The sequence below is a fragment of the Drosophila sulfurigaster genome, chromosome 3 (assembly GCF_023558435.1).
Source record: "Drosophila sulfurigaster albostrigata strain 15112-1811.04 chromosome 3, ASM2355843v2, whole genome shotgun sequence".
In the NCBI taxonomy this organism is placed as follows: Eukaryota; Metazoa; Arthropoda; class Insecta; order Diptera; family Drosophilidae; genus Drosophila; species Drosophila sulfurigaster.
The window spans coordinates 23,773,269-23,785,679 of NC_084883.1; the positions used below are offsets into that span (position 1 = coordinate 23,773,269).

At 38.8% G+C, this 12,411-nt stretch overlaps 4 protein-coding genes across 9 annotated transcripts in view; 2 read left to right on the forward strand and 2 right to left on the reverse strand.

Moving 5' to 3' along the window:
* Positions 1–830: 830 nt before the first annotated feature.
* LOC133846261 (activating signal cointegrator 1 complex subunit 1) lies at positions 831–2,691 on the reverse strand. Its single transcript, XM_062281116.1, has 2 exons — positions 2,299–2,691; positions 831–2,236 (listed from the first exon to the last, which is right to left on the reverse strand). The coding sequence occupies exons 1-2, from the start codon at positions 2,538–2,540 to the stop codon at positions 1,435–1,437; spliced, it is 1,044 nt and encodes a 347-aa protein (XP_062137100.1). The 5' UTR covers positions 2,541–2,691; the 3' UTR covers positions 831–1,434.
* Positions 2,692–2,897: 206 nt separating this feature from the next.
* Positions 2,898–4,664, forward strand: LOC133846255 (putative methyltransferase C9orf114). The gene is made up of 2 exons (XM_062281091.1): positions 2,898–3,738; positions 3,795–4,664. The coding sequence occupies exons 1-2, from the start codon at positions 3,027–3,029 to the stop codon at positions 4,559–4,561; spliced, it is 1,479 nt and encodes a 492-aa protein (XP_062137075.1). The 5' UTR covers positions 2,898–3,026; the 3' UTR covers positions 4,562–4,664.
* Positions 4,665–4,771: 107 nt separating this feature from the next.
* Positions 4,772–9,964, reverse strand: LOC133846257 (palmitoyltransferase ZDHHC20-B). Of its 6 annotated transcripts, none has more exons than XR_009894852.1 (8): positions 9,148–9,958; positions 8,958–9,079; positions 8,659–8,765; positions 8,351–8,588; positions 8,060–8,219; positions 7,860–7,989; positions 6,412–6,923; positions 5,904–6,330 (listed from the first exon to the last, which is right to left on the reverse strand). XR_009894852.1 is itself a non-coding variant. In XM_062281109.1 (8 exons), the coding sequence occupies exons 1-8, from the start codon at positions 9,281–9,283 to the stop codon at positions 6,729–6,731; spliced, it is 1,014 nt and encodes a 337-aa protein (XP_062137093.1). In that variant the 5' UTR covers positions 9,284–9,959; the 3' UTR covers positions 6,576–6,728. The 6 variants fall into 6 exon arrangements, 5 of the variants coding, with proteins under 5 accessions (XP_062137094.1, XP_062137092.1, XP_062137090.1 ...); XM_062281109.1 differs by lacking the exon at positions 5,904–6,330 and having other exon boundaries at positions 6,576–6,753; positions 6,828–6,923; positions 9,148–9,959; XM_062281110.1 differs by lacking the exons at positions 5,904–6,330; positions 6,412–6,923 and adding an exon at positions 4,772–5,387 and having other exon boundaries at positions 8,060–8,195; positions 9,148–9,964.
* A 621-nt stretch (positions 9,965–10,585) lies between these two features.
* LOC133845701 (cAMP-dependent protein kinase type II regulatory subunit) overlaps positions 10,586–12,411 on the forward strand; it is a 36,456-nt gene continuing 34,630 nt past the window's right edge. Inside the window, 1 exon segment of the mRNA XM_062280246.1 lies at positions 10,586–10,737. The gene's annotated coding sequence lies outside the window, so the exon portion shown is untranslated.

Below are 12,411 nucleotides of genomic sequence, written 5' to 3' on the forward strand. Positions count from 1 at the left end.
TACACACATATATATAACAAACGAAATATTGTATAGTTGTCTAAACTAAATAGCCAAAATAATAGTTAAGTACAACAAAGGATATCGATTGATTCATGTTCAAGTGTTTTTTGCTCATCAATTTGTATGTATGTTTACCATTATTATTATTGTGAGCAACAGTAAATGAATAATGCTATATGAAATGAGTATGAATTCGAAGATGTATATCATTTTTTTGTATATTGAAATATCTAAATGTGCTTCTTTAAATGATGACGTATAATTGTTGTTAATTGTATGTAAAACTATGATGCATGTATTTCGTTGTTGGTTTGTTAAGCGTGAGCCACGTCGTAATGGATACTTATGGTATCTACATATAAAAAATGTATGTATTTAAGAATTCTTCCACTATGTACAATTTGTTTACATGTTTACCATATAGTCTATGTATGTACAAGTGCAAAAACAAACGATAAATGATAACTAGGAACAGCTTATTTTAACCAATCTTTATATGTGTATATATATGAAGAAGGCAGAAACCCCACAAAGCGCAACGCGCACGAACAAAACGTAAACTAATCCTACAAAAATGGCACCAATCAAATTCTCTTTCCAGCCTTTAAATAAAACTGAAACAAATATGAATTGATAAAGAAATATCACATTTAAAATAACAAGTCAACCAAAACTCAACTTTAGACTGAAGCTATTGAAAAGTAAATACTGAATATGAAGCAAACAAAAACGAAACACGCGTAGTTCAAGTTAGTTATTAAGGAACATTAATTTTAAACCCGTTCGATATTAATATTATTTGTTGTTCACATATTTTTTTCTTGCAATATATATGTATGTGTGCCTGTGTGACAAGAACAACTAAAACAACAAAACAATACAGAGACTGTTGAGACAGACGAGCAGCCTCAATGATCTTTGTACTCCCCCCCTATCTTCCCCAGCAATATTGCTGGACTTTTTGTATGTTTATATTCAAATCAAACCTCTACTCCTTTTTGTAGCTTAAGCACATTTCACTCCTACTACTACTATGCGTATATAGTAATTTGTTTAAACCATTTTTTGTTATATTGAAATAAATGTAATCATCACACACAAGTATATATATATGTACATATATATATATATATATATGCATATGTATATTTTTTATATTTATAGTAATAAAAGAGAAACCACAGAATCAACAAACAATACAAATACAATGCCAGAGCACAAAATGTTTGGATTGTTAACGTTCCTCGACCTAACAGAAGGGAGAGTCCTTGTCAGAGTGCCAACAGGGACAAGAGTAATGCACAAACTAAATGCTCACATACACACATGTATATGTAATAATAATAATAACAAGACAATTTAAACAAAATAAAATGAATTCAATCGTGTATGTGTGTAACATTTGATGTTGGTTTTATTTCGATTGGTTCGTTAGAATTTCAGACTGCCCGTTATCTTGTAGAAGTCCTCGACCTCCTTGGATGACTTGAGCACACACAAATGAACCTCGTTGCATTGTGCAGTGCCAAAATCAAAGTCGCTAAAGCGTTTGAGTATCTCGCGGCCATCGAAGGAGCTGTTATTTTCCTCACGATAGCGGCTATTCAACACCGTCATGTGGAGCTTGATGTTATCGCGCGTATTGTTATCCGTGGCAGACAATCCGGTTGTTTGGAAATGCTTAAGACATTTGTCGGCAAATTGTTGTAGCTGTGGGGACTCTACACAGGCGTAGAGAACTCGTACTGAGCTGGGATCATCGTTCATGATTTCAAGACCCTTGACTTTTAGTTCAAATGGTGTGGTCAAGTCAGCCAACCATTGGCGACAAGTTTGCAACTCATTGACAGCGTTTTTACGCTCCGCATCATCCAAGAGCACATAGATGCCCAGAGTTAAATGAATACAACGTTCCGATATGAATAGCTCCGAGTCTATGCCAGGTAGTTGGGCATCTAATATCTTTTGTTTCAGCTCCATAAAGCGATCTTTTACTTGACCAGAGTTTAATGGTACTGCTAGGAAATGAGTTGGCCGCATTCGTTTGCGTAGGGAATCCAATAGAAGACGAACTTTTCGCAGAGCGGAGCACACATTACTGCGTTCATTAGACCTGATGATTAAATCGTTAGAGACATCCGTTTGACGTGGCACGTGGATGGTAGTTTTGCTCTCCGTTTCAATGCGACGCTTTGTTGAGCCCTTGAAACCAATTAAACCACCATAAAACGATCTGTCAAAGTGTGGCCAATTTAATTATAATGCATACGAATATGAAGGCAAGATAGAACTCACTTGGGCACATGCAATGCCAGCTTGAAGCTGCCGTCGGGCTGTTCTTCAATGTTGCACTCGGTGCCGTCGTCCTCGTAGTCATCTTCTCCATAGAGATCCGGTTCCTCGTAACCCTTGGAAGTTGAGCTCTGCTTTTTGGAATTCCATTTGCTGCCACCGAAATCGTCATGTACAACGTTAACACGGTAGTTGCGATTGTGGCTCAGCCGTTGAGTTGGCGGCGCCAGAACGTTCCGGCTCATTTTATTATAAAAAAAATTAATGGAAACTTAAACGATCTGATGCCTTTAACAGGGAAAGCCCAAATGTCTGTTTCCTTGCCGGTTTGTGTCAGCGATGTCACATTTTCGATGTCACATTCCGATTTCGATAGATATCGGAATAATACTGGTACCTTTAAAATTACCTATTATGTGTTTTGATCTTGAGTGATAGGATGACTTAGTTCAGAATATAAATACTATTTAATATAGATTTTCCATAATTATTGCCTTAGAAATTGAATTAAATAATTTTTTTTTATATTAACGTCAATTCATTATCTTTTGTTACGTTGTAGCCCTGGATATATAAACTTATTTTGGTATGTTAAGAAAAGCAATGATGGTATTGATTTACGGTCACACTTGGCTCACTACACGTGCGGCTGCTGTTGTTTTTGCAACTTGCAGTTGTTTTTAATGTTATCATCAACCTGTTGAGCTATATATTGACATAAACACAACACAATGTCAGCAATAACAGCCGCCAGCAGAAATACAAAGCCCACAGAGCCTCACAAATCGTGGAAAAAGATTAACGAGGAGCGTAAGGCGCTCAAACGACAACGTAAGCAGGACAAAGCTCTTAAGGATTTGCAGCGCGTGCAGGATGAGGAAGCGGCTGCCAAAGATGCCACCGAAGCAGCCAAATCAGTAAAACCAAACCCGTCTACAGTAAGCATTGCAGTGCCGGGCTCTATACTGGAGAATGCACAATCCGCCGAGTTGCGTGCCTATGTTGCTGGTCAAATAGCTCGGGCTGCTTGTATTTTCCGTGTCAACGAGGTGATTGTATTCGACGACGTGGGTGTTGCCACAGCTCGTGAAACGAAACGTAGCTACGAGCAGGACGATGCCCAAGGCAATGCCTCGGCAACGGTTCGAAGTAGTTCACTGCAATTGGCGCGTATTCTGCAATATCTGGAGTGTCCACAGTATCTGCGCAAGTACTTCTTTCCGCTGCACAAGGATCTGAAGTACTCTGGTTTGCTAAATCCATTGGATACCCCACATCATCTGCGGCAACAGAGCAAGTTTCGTTATCGCGAGGGCGTTGTCTGCGACAAGCAAGCCAAGGATGGTCATAGCTATGCCAATGTAGGCTTGTTGAACGATGTGCTCATCGATAAGGCCCTGGAACCTGGTGTACGTGTAACGGTTAAAATGGATCCACCAAGCGGTAAGCTTAGCATGCTCTTCAAGAGTCAGTCAAATTAAGTTCCATTTGGTTTGCAGAGACAACGAGGAAGCAGCGTGGTACTTTGGTCAGTCCGGATGAGCCACGTCGTGAAACTGGCGTCTACTGGGGCTATCAGGTGCGCATTGCCCACTCGTTGTCGGAGATATTCACAAAATCGCCCTACGATGGTGGTTATGATGTGACCGTCGGCACATCTGATCGCGGCACCAGCGTCCATGAAGTTCCCAGCAAATCCTACGAATTTAATCATATGCTAATTGTCTTCGGCGGTCTGCAGGGCCTGGAGGAGGCGCTGGCCAACGACGAGAAGCTTACGGTCGATGATCCGGAAATGCTCTTTGATCACTATGTGAATGTGCTGCCCAAACAGGGATCACGGACAATACGCACGGAGGAGGCGTTACTCATTGCGCTGGCCGCGTTGCAAGAGAAGTTGCAGCCCCAGCATGCAGATATTGAAACCGACTTGAGTGATCTGCTGCCACGCAGCGAGGATACGGGCGTAACCATGCGGCGTGATGTGCTGGTGAGCAAGAAAAAGAAGCGCAAACTCGAAGAGAACCCTGACAGTGAGGCGATTGAAGCAATAGAAGCTACGCCAGCTCCAGCTCCAACGCCCTCTCCCAAACCCGCTCCAAAGCCAGTTCCATTGCATGCAAATCCATTCAATGGCCGCGTCGCACAAGCGGCTCCGCCATCTGCAGAAGAGGCAGACTTTGAAGTTGTCTCCAGCACACTTGGTGTGGCAACTGAGGCGAAGTCGAGAGTGGCTAATAATGAGGATTTGAGTCGATTCGATTGAGTCAACTTAGTTTTACAGTTTTCAATTTATTGATTTTTACTATATATTGTTAACTATATTGTACTCGCCCCTAACACACTTAATATATAGACCTACAGATTGATGACATTGCAGTGCTTTCTTTTCTTTTCTTTTTTGTTTTGCATAACTCTAGCTGTATCTATCGTCCATCTCCCCCTTTTTGAATTTGTTCATAACGCTCTAATAACATTTTGACTTGTGCAACTATACAATTATGTTTTTTGGAATTTTCTCCTACTCTATCGTTTAATACAATACTCGCAATGTGGAATGATTTGGTTGCATCTCTGGTGGTTAGCAGCGATTGATATACATAGGCAGATAAGCAGCTATTGGCATTTTGTGTTACATACATATATACGAGTAATAGGCGTGTTATTCAGTCAAGTCACTTGCACTGTCAACATAAGACACAAAGAATTTGATAACAATGGTGCGCTTATATCATACAGTTTTAACTTAATATATATATATCAACTAGTACAAAATATGTATACTATATGACTAAGTAAATATCTAGTAAACTAGAGACACACATACGCCACTTTTAAATTTCTGCTGTCCGTATTTACATTGAAGTTCATTTCATTCTAAGCCAAAGATTGATTTCATTCACGTTCTCTAAATGTAATAAGTGGCCACATTATCGCTGGTCATGATTAGCTATGGAATGATGGAGTCCTGAAAGCGTCCCTCTGTCAGAAAGTCCTCTTCCAGTTCGATGCGTGTATCGCTGTGATATCCCAGTAGGGATTCGGTATCTTCCTCTAGATGTCGAATCGGATAACTAATGCCATCGCCAAAGCTAAGAGATTGCATTTCATCGGGAACAAGATTCATAAATAATACAGTACAGAAATACAGAATAGACAACATTGAGACGGGATAGTTAAAGAGATTTCAGCATGGATTAATGGAAATGGAAAATTGATGTGTGTGTTTTGTTTTTGCTAACTGTGCTGGACTTGTTGTGTGATATGATGTAGATGTTGATGCAGTGCAAGAAGCAATGACTGAAGAAACTGCGATTACGTTTTCAGATTGGCAAATTAAAAACAAACCTGAGCATTTTATATATATAGTAGTTTATATGTATTTTCGTCTTCAACATTATCGATTTCATTTCAAGTGTACAAAATATTGTCATATCAAAAAAGTAAAGGCCATAAGTCTAAAGAAATTAAACAAAACTTGCAAAATGTAAACAACTAACTACGAGTATGTAATTTAAAGTTATAGATTAAATAAAAGCATCAATAATGCCACCGTTTCAAAATTCGTATCTATCATGGGCTCTGTGTGTTGATTGTGTTCTGGATCATTTGTGTTTTGGTTTTACAGCATGTCTTAAGCATTTGAAATGATTTCTAAGATAAGTTTAAACAATTTGCTCATCGAATGATTATTATTAAAAATATAAATTACTAGTTGTATGTATGTGCTCACAAGATTCAACAAGTTTCCAATTAAATGCTACTACTTAATATTGCCAAAAATGTTCAAACCATTAATCGTGTCCTGTGCCTGTCTGGCAATGTTAATTCATACATTTAATAGAAAAAACAATTATTTAGCTTACATTATGAGTCCTTAAATAAATATATATGTTAATATGGTATATTGATAGTCTCTTTATAACTGATGTATGTATAAAACATAGTGTATTTGAGGGACAATTTTCAAGTGCTTTCTCACACGCCGTTTGTGGAGGGGGGAAATGAGGAGGATTCTGAGAACTCGGCAAGTAGCTGTAGCAGGTATTAGAGGTTTACATATTACAGATACAGATATAGATACAGATGATCGCAAATCGTTGTTTTAAAACTTACGAATATAGATTAAATACACATTTACAAAACACTTCATTCGACTGGCAGCAGCTACCATACTCAATGGATACATCTCTTGATTCTTAATTCTGGCATTCTATACAACACAAAATGAAATGCACGCTCTTCTTTATACGATTTTATCGGCAGTGCCATTGGCAGACAATGGATGGCCACCATTTAGAACCGCAGCATCCTTGGCAGCCGTCTGATCACCGATTAAATCAATGACTACGTTGCATGAGTCTGCTGCTGCTGTTGCTGCTGCAGCCGCGGATGCTTCGGCAACTCTTTGCTCAATATTGACAATGACTTGACTAGACGGGATGCGCTGGCCGTTGTCTAGCTCCAGATGAGGTTGATGATTATTGAGGGGAATTGCGTCAATCAACTTATCTGTCGGTTGGACATCTAACCTGTTGGCGGTGCTCTGATTGGTGTGGCCCATCGCATCGTAACTCTGGTTGCCCGTCTGCTCTGTGGCCGTCGGATAGCTCAATCCATCACCCTTACTAATCAGGGTTAATTCGATGTGGTTTTGTTTTGGATTTGTGAATAAGCAGAAGGTTTAAGGTATTCGTTAACAGAAATTGTAAACAGAAAACGAAACGTTTTTTTATTGTTGTTGTTGTTTGTGGGAAATTGCATTTTTTTTTGTTGGTTTGGTTTGTTTTTGTTTGTTAGATTTACTATAGTTTGCACTTTATACAGTTTAAGAAAGTTGGTTTGTTGTTGTTCTTAATGTTGTGATTTGAGTAAACATTTTGGTTATTCATGATTAGTTACAGCTCTGCAGTGACACGCTTACAACGACTATGTAAAGTATGTAGTATATAGACAACTGTCTGACTGAGACACTGCAGAGACTCTTTGAGCTTACACAAATGATAAACAAATTATAATTTATGGCAAGATCGACATTGTTCATTATTCGTTATTTGCACTCAATGCTAATATTAGGCCAATTTTAGTAACGATTTTGGTTATTGCTTACAACTAAATTACAAACAAAGAGAGCGAGAGAGAGATTTACAGCATTTGCTTTCAACACTCCCTGCAGGGGTCTTCTTCATTTAACAATAACACATTATTGACTTAAACTACTAAAAACAATCAATTTAAACTAATTTCGTGTTCTTGGTTAGATTAAGGTGCACAATACATTCAGAGAGTCAAAACAAATGTGAAAGAAAGGGTGTCTCTTATAACTTATATTGAAACATGCCTTTAATTTGCCAAATTGTAAGGTAAAAGTAGTCGAAGAAAGCGAATAAAAAATAACAAAAAAAATAATGAACAACAAAACACACACAAATAACAACAACTAAAGAGAAGGTTGGAACTTCTTTGGTTTCTTTTTTGGTTCTTTAGAGTGCAGTAGAAATTAGTAGTAAATGCAATGAACGAATGAAGTGAAATAGATGCGAATCTAGCATCGAAATACATACCTGGTAAAGATGGGCAGAAACCAATACTGCCAATCGTCGCCAAACACCTCACAAAAGTTTGCATAACGTCCCAGATTATAGCCATTCTTATCCGGTCCGCCAATGCGAAAGACGGGCGCTCTAAACGATTCTGTGTGTGGGTGGAGGAAAATATGATATTAAAAAAATTTTTATTTATTAGTATTAAGCTGATTACTCACCCAAAGTGGTGCGATTGACGAGCACCAAGTATATGTGATAGCCGAAAAGGCTCACCAAACTAATGGCAAACATGATCGAGATGAAGAATAGGAATAGGATGTGAAAGCGACCCATGCCGCTGCCATTGAGTTGTCCCTGTTCCGATAATTGGTTTTCGGTCTTTATAAATTATTGCATAAGACGCATATATGTATTGTATATCGTATGTACAAGGATTATTTAGATATATAATGTGTAGACATCATGCAGGAAGTAAATGAGTGCGTAAACAGGGTGAAAAGAAAGCTTACCTGCCAGAATTGGATGAAATCGTGTAGCGTGGTGAAGGCAACGTACAAACAGTAGATCAATGCGTAGCCCAGAAACAATACAAAGAATTTGTAATTGAAGAAGTTAACGCAATTGTTCACCCAGGGACAATGATGATCCATTTTGAGGACACAACAACTGCAGACGCTGCAATGATGCGATCGATCCGGTTTGATGATCTTGCACTTATCACAAAAACGCACAGAGCCATTCATTGTGCTGAAAACATAGAAGAGATTGACAATAATTAATTGAGTGATAAGGAAGAGCAAGTGTTTATAAATCTCACCGATTTGTAACCGGTAAATTGCGCGCAAAATTATTTAAAATACGTTTTTGTGTCTCTGGATTGTCGGCACGGAACAAATGATTGACCTCGTCATCTGGTATGCGCCACTAAAAATATAAATTATAAATTTCAAATTTAACTAATTATAACAAAACATCTGGTTAGTGTCACAGCGATATGAATTTTAGAATTAAGGTAAATTATGGAAACTATAATTGCGAACACTCGAATGTTATCGCTTTGCTTATCTCACACAAAAAACCGTAAAGTGATTCAGCGCAAACGCCCGGTGCACTTACATGATCCGGCACGCGGCCTACTGATGTTGAAATGGTTTTCCAATACGACCAGAGGAATAGTATCAGTGTGATATGATAAAAGAACAGCATGAATATCATGGCAACCCGATTTTCCGTGTTTACTGCAACGCAAAGAACGATGGGAATTATTAGTAATCGAATGTTGTAGGAACAACAACGAAGTACTCACGAACACATAGTTCCACCACATAGGCGTAGTAGGACCAGCCGATCACGGCGAAGATGAAGAGCACGGGTATCCACTTGAACACAGACATGCAACAGCCGCAAGGTGTCTTCCGCCGACGATTGTCGTCGTTGCCCATGCTATATTGTTTGTTACGCAGACAGAATTAATGCCGTCTCGTCTCGATGATCGAATCGTCTTTGGCCTCGCCTTGCGTGGGCGTAATAATTAGCTCTATTCCGTTGCTAACGCCGTGATTAGACGTTGCCTTCGCTGTTATTCTTGTACTATGAATGTTTCTTACTTTTGAGGTGGCGATTTAATCTTTATCTGCCGTTATTTTATACTGTTAATTGAGGTGAATCACAGTTATGTGGTCACAAAACAAAACACGAACACTCATTGACACATTGGTGCTTTACGTATTTGGGTTTTTTTTTTCTGGTGCACCAAAGACACTTTTGCTTTTCTCTTCGCCCGCGATGAGTCCGATTAAAGCAGCTGAGGGTAAGTGAAAGTGTTTTGGAATCTAGTTGGACGCCATGTTCTGAAATGCCTGTTTATTCTGAATAAGCCGACGCCTGCTTGCTCACAAACCGTTTAGAGAAACGATTACTTTGATAACCTGATTATATTTCCTCACAAAATCACTATAAATTAAACTGTGTGCATACACACTCACACACACACGCGCGTCGTATACACATACCCGAATGAATCTGAAAGTGGCGAAGGCAGTGTGACCGCAGATTTAAGTTCAACATTTACTAATTTACTCTGAACAGTTATACCAAAATATACCCTATACATTGATAGAGGCGATACAACAAATAAATAAATTAATACAAATAATTTAAGGCTTGCTTTGTTTGTATTTTACGTCTATTTTAAACAATGCTTGTTTCAAACTAGCTAGTTCATTTGAACAAAATCCAATTGCATTGACTAATGCTGCCACCTGGCTTCATTTAATGACGACAAAATGTATTCCATTACTGTGAGATGGTAATGCCCAAGAAGCTTTTTTAGTATGAATGAAATATTGGAAAATTATCCTTGGAGTTCAGTTGAAAACTGCTCTTGCTTTGATGTGGATCTTTTGATTTGTTACTGAAAGTTCCCAACGAATAAAATAATTCTAATGGTATATATCAGAGGAGCGTTAATAAGTTTATATGTGTTTGGTTTTAAAATGAAGAATTTAGGAAAATAATAGCTTTATCATTTTTGCAATAAATTACATCTTAAATTTTTAAAAATCTATAGTGACCAATTATAGAAAGTCTCTATTTCTTAAATGAAAAATATATTCGAAAAGTGCGCCCTTTTTACATTTTTGGTATATACCCATAAATACAAAGAAGTGTTACCGAGCCATAAATGATGGGAATAGTATATTTTGGTATATGTCGACATTAAATAGCAAGTACCAAACTCGCATTTTCGGTCACGTTGACCGGCTGACAAAAGTATCGAATCAGTCCAATAAGAATCCGAGTTTCAGTATTATAGTAACGTGTGCCGTCGCCAGTGGTAGATATATTCTGTCGCATATCGGATTATGCGTACTGCGGTGCGTTTAAAAATTAAAAAGTAATTACACACAAAAAAAATTAATTAAAATCCTAGAGTGTTTACTGGCCATTACCAAACGGACAGCGTCGTTGTCGTAAACCTTTTGCCTCTTACAACAATTCTCATTAGAAATTTCGATTGTGCAAGTGTATGTAAAATGTGCGCGTAATAAAAAACGAGGGCGCGATATGCACGAGGAGTGAACGGCAGGCGGTGGGCAGCAGTCGGCAGTCGACAGGCTCCCACAAAAAATATACATACAAAAATCTACCTATCACTTGCCTGCTTGTTTTTGGTGGCTGCTGTCGTTGTCGTCGACGTCGTCGTTGGCGTCGGCGTTGTCGGCAAGGTTTTTGGGGACGCCTGTTGGGGCTTCTACTCGTTTGCTGCTGCCTCACTTTTTTTGGGGGGACAATCAATAAACGCGCTTAGGCATAGCTAGAGAGTGTGTTGCACTGCTGTCGCCGTTGACGTAGACGTCGACGTCGTTGGTTGCTCGTGGTCAAAAATGCGCTTAGTCTTAGCGAAGGCTTTTGGACTCAGTGCGAACGTTATTATCGTTTAAGGGAGGGGAAGTGAGTGGGAGTCCGAGCAATTTGTGTACGCTTGCGATTTAAATGCCGGTTTTTGAAAAGTTTGATGAACAAGTGCGACCCCCACTCATTATATTACCTTTTGTTGTTTTTTTTGTTTGTTCGTAATCAGTTGATCTACACAATTGCGATTGCGATAAGCATTGCTTACATTCGCTTGTATGAGTGTGTTTGTGAAAGTTTGTGGCCCTATTACTCAATTAATGAATATGCCGCGCAATCGTTCATTAATTAATTGCGTTTAACTCTGCTAAATTAATTAAAATTATAAGATTGTTAACACCTCGACCTCATACCGACACTGCGGGCTGTTATACAACTGATTGGAATGATATCTTAATCCAATTGGGAAGGTATATTGGTTATCGAAATACAGCTCTCAATTGGGTCAGGGTCATTGATATTAACCGTCCGTCTTGTTGTACTTTCTAATGGAGGCGACAATTTTAATAAGTCAACTGCCAATCACAGCAGGTGCACTTCATGCAAAGGCGCAAACAACAAACACACACGCAAACAGAGGCCGTCAGACACACACACGCACCCCTCGTGTGCACGCACTCAAAAATCCGCACAGTGGAAACGCACATCCAAGTTTTGTAGGCCTGTGTGGGAGTTGTGCAAGCAGGCACACAGACAAGCGAAGTGAAGAGAGCGCAGAGAGCAAACTGCTGTCTACTACGAGCAGCAGGCCCAAAAGCACAAAGCACAAGTGCAAATAAACAATACAAACGAAACGTACGAAGCATACCTATCATACATACATACGCACTTGTGTGTGTGCTCGTGTATGTGTGTAGGTGTACATATTGTAGGTACAATATAGTATGTACATTTATTTGTATATATTTATATGTATTACTGTACACAGACTTAACAAATTGCTGTGCACACACGCAGAAAATATTAAATGTTTATTTAAGCGCAAATAATTCACACAGACAGAGGCACACACGTATATATACAAGCATATACATATATGTAGATTCGATTAATTGAGCAATTACATTGCCAAAAGTGCAAAAATGCGTGCGAATGAGTTGTTGAGCTTTACAAGTTTAGCTGATTAAGCAAACATAAATCAACAATTCTTATTGGA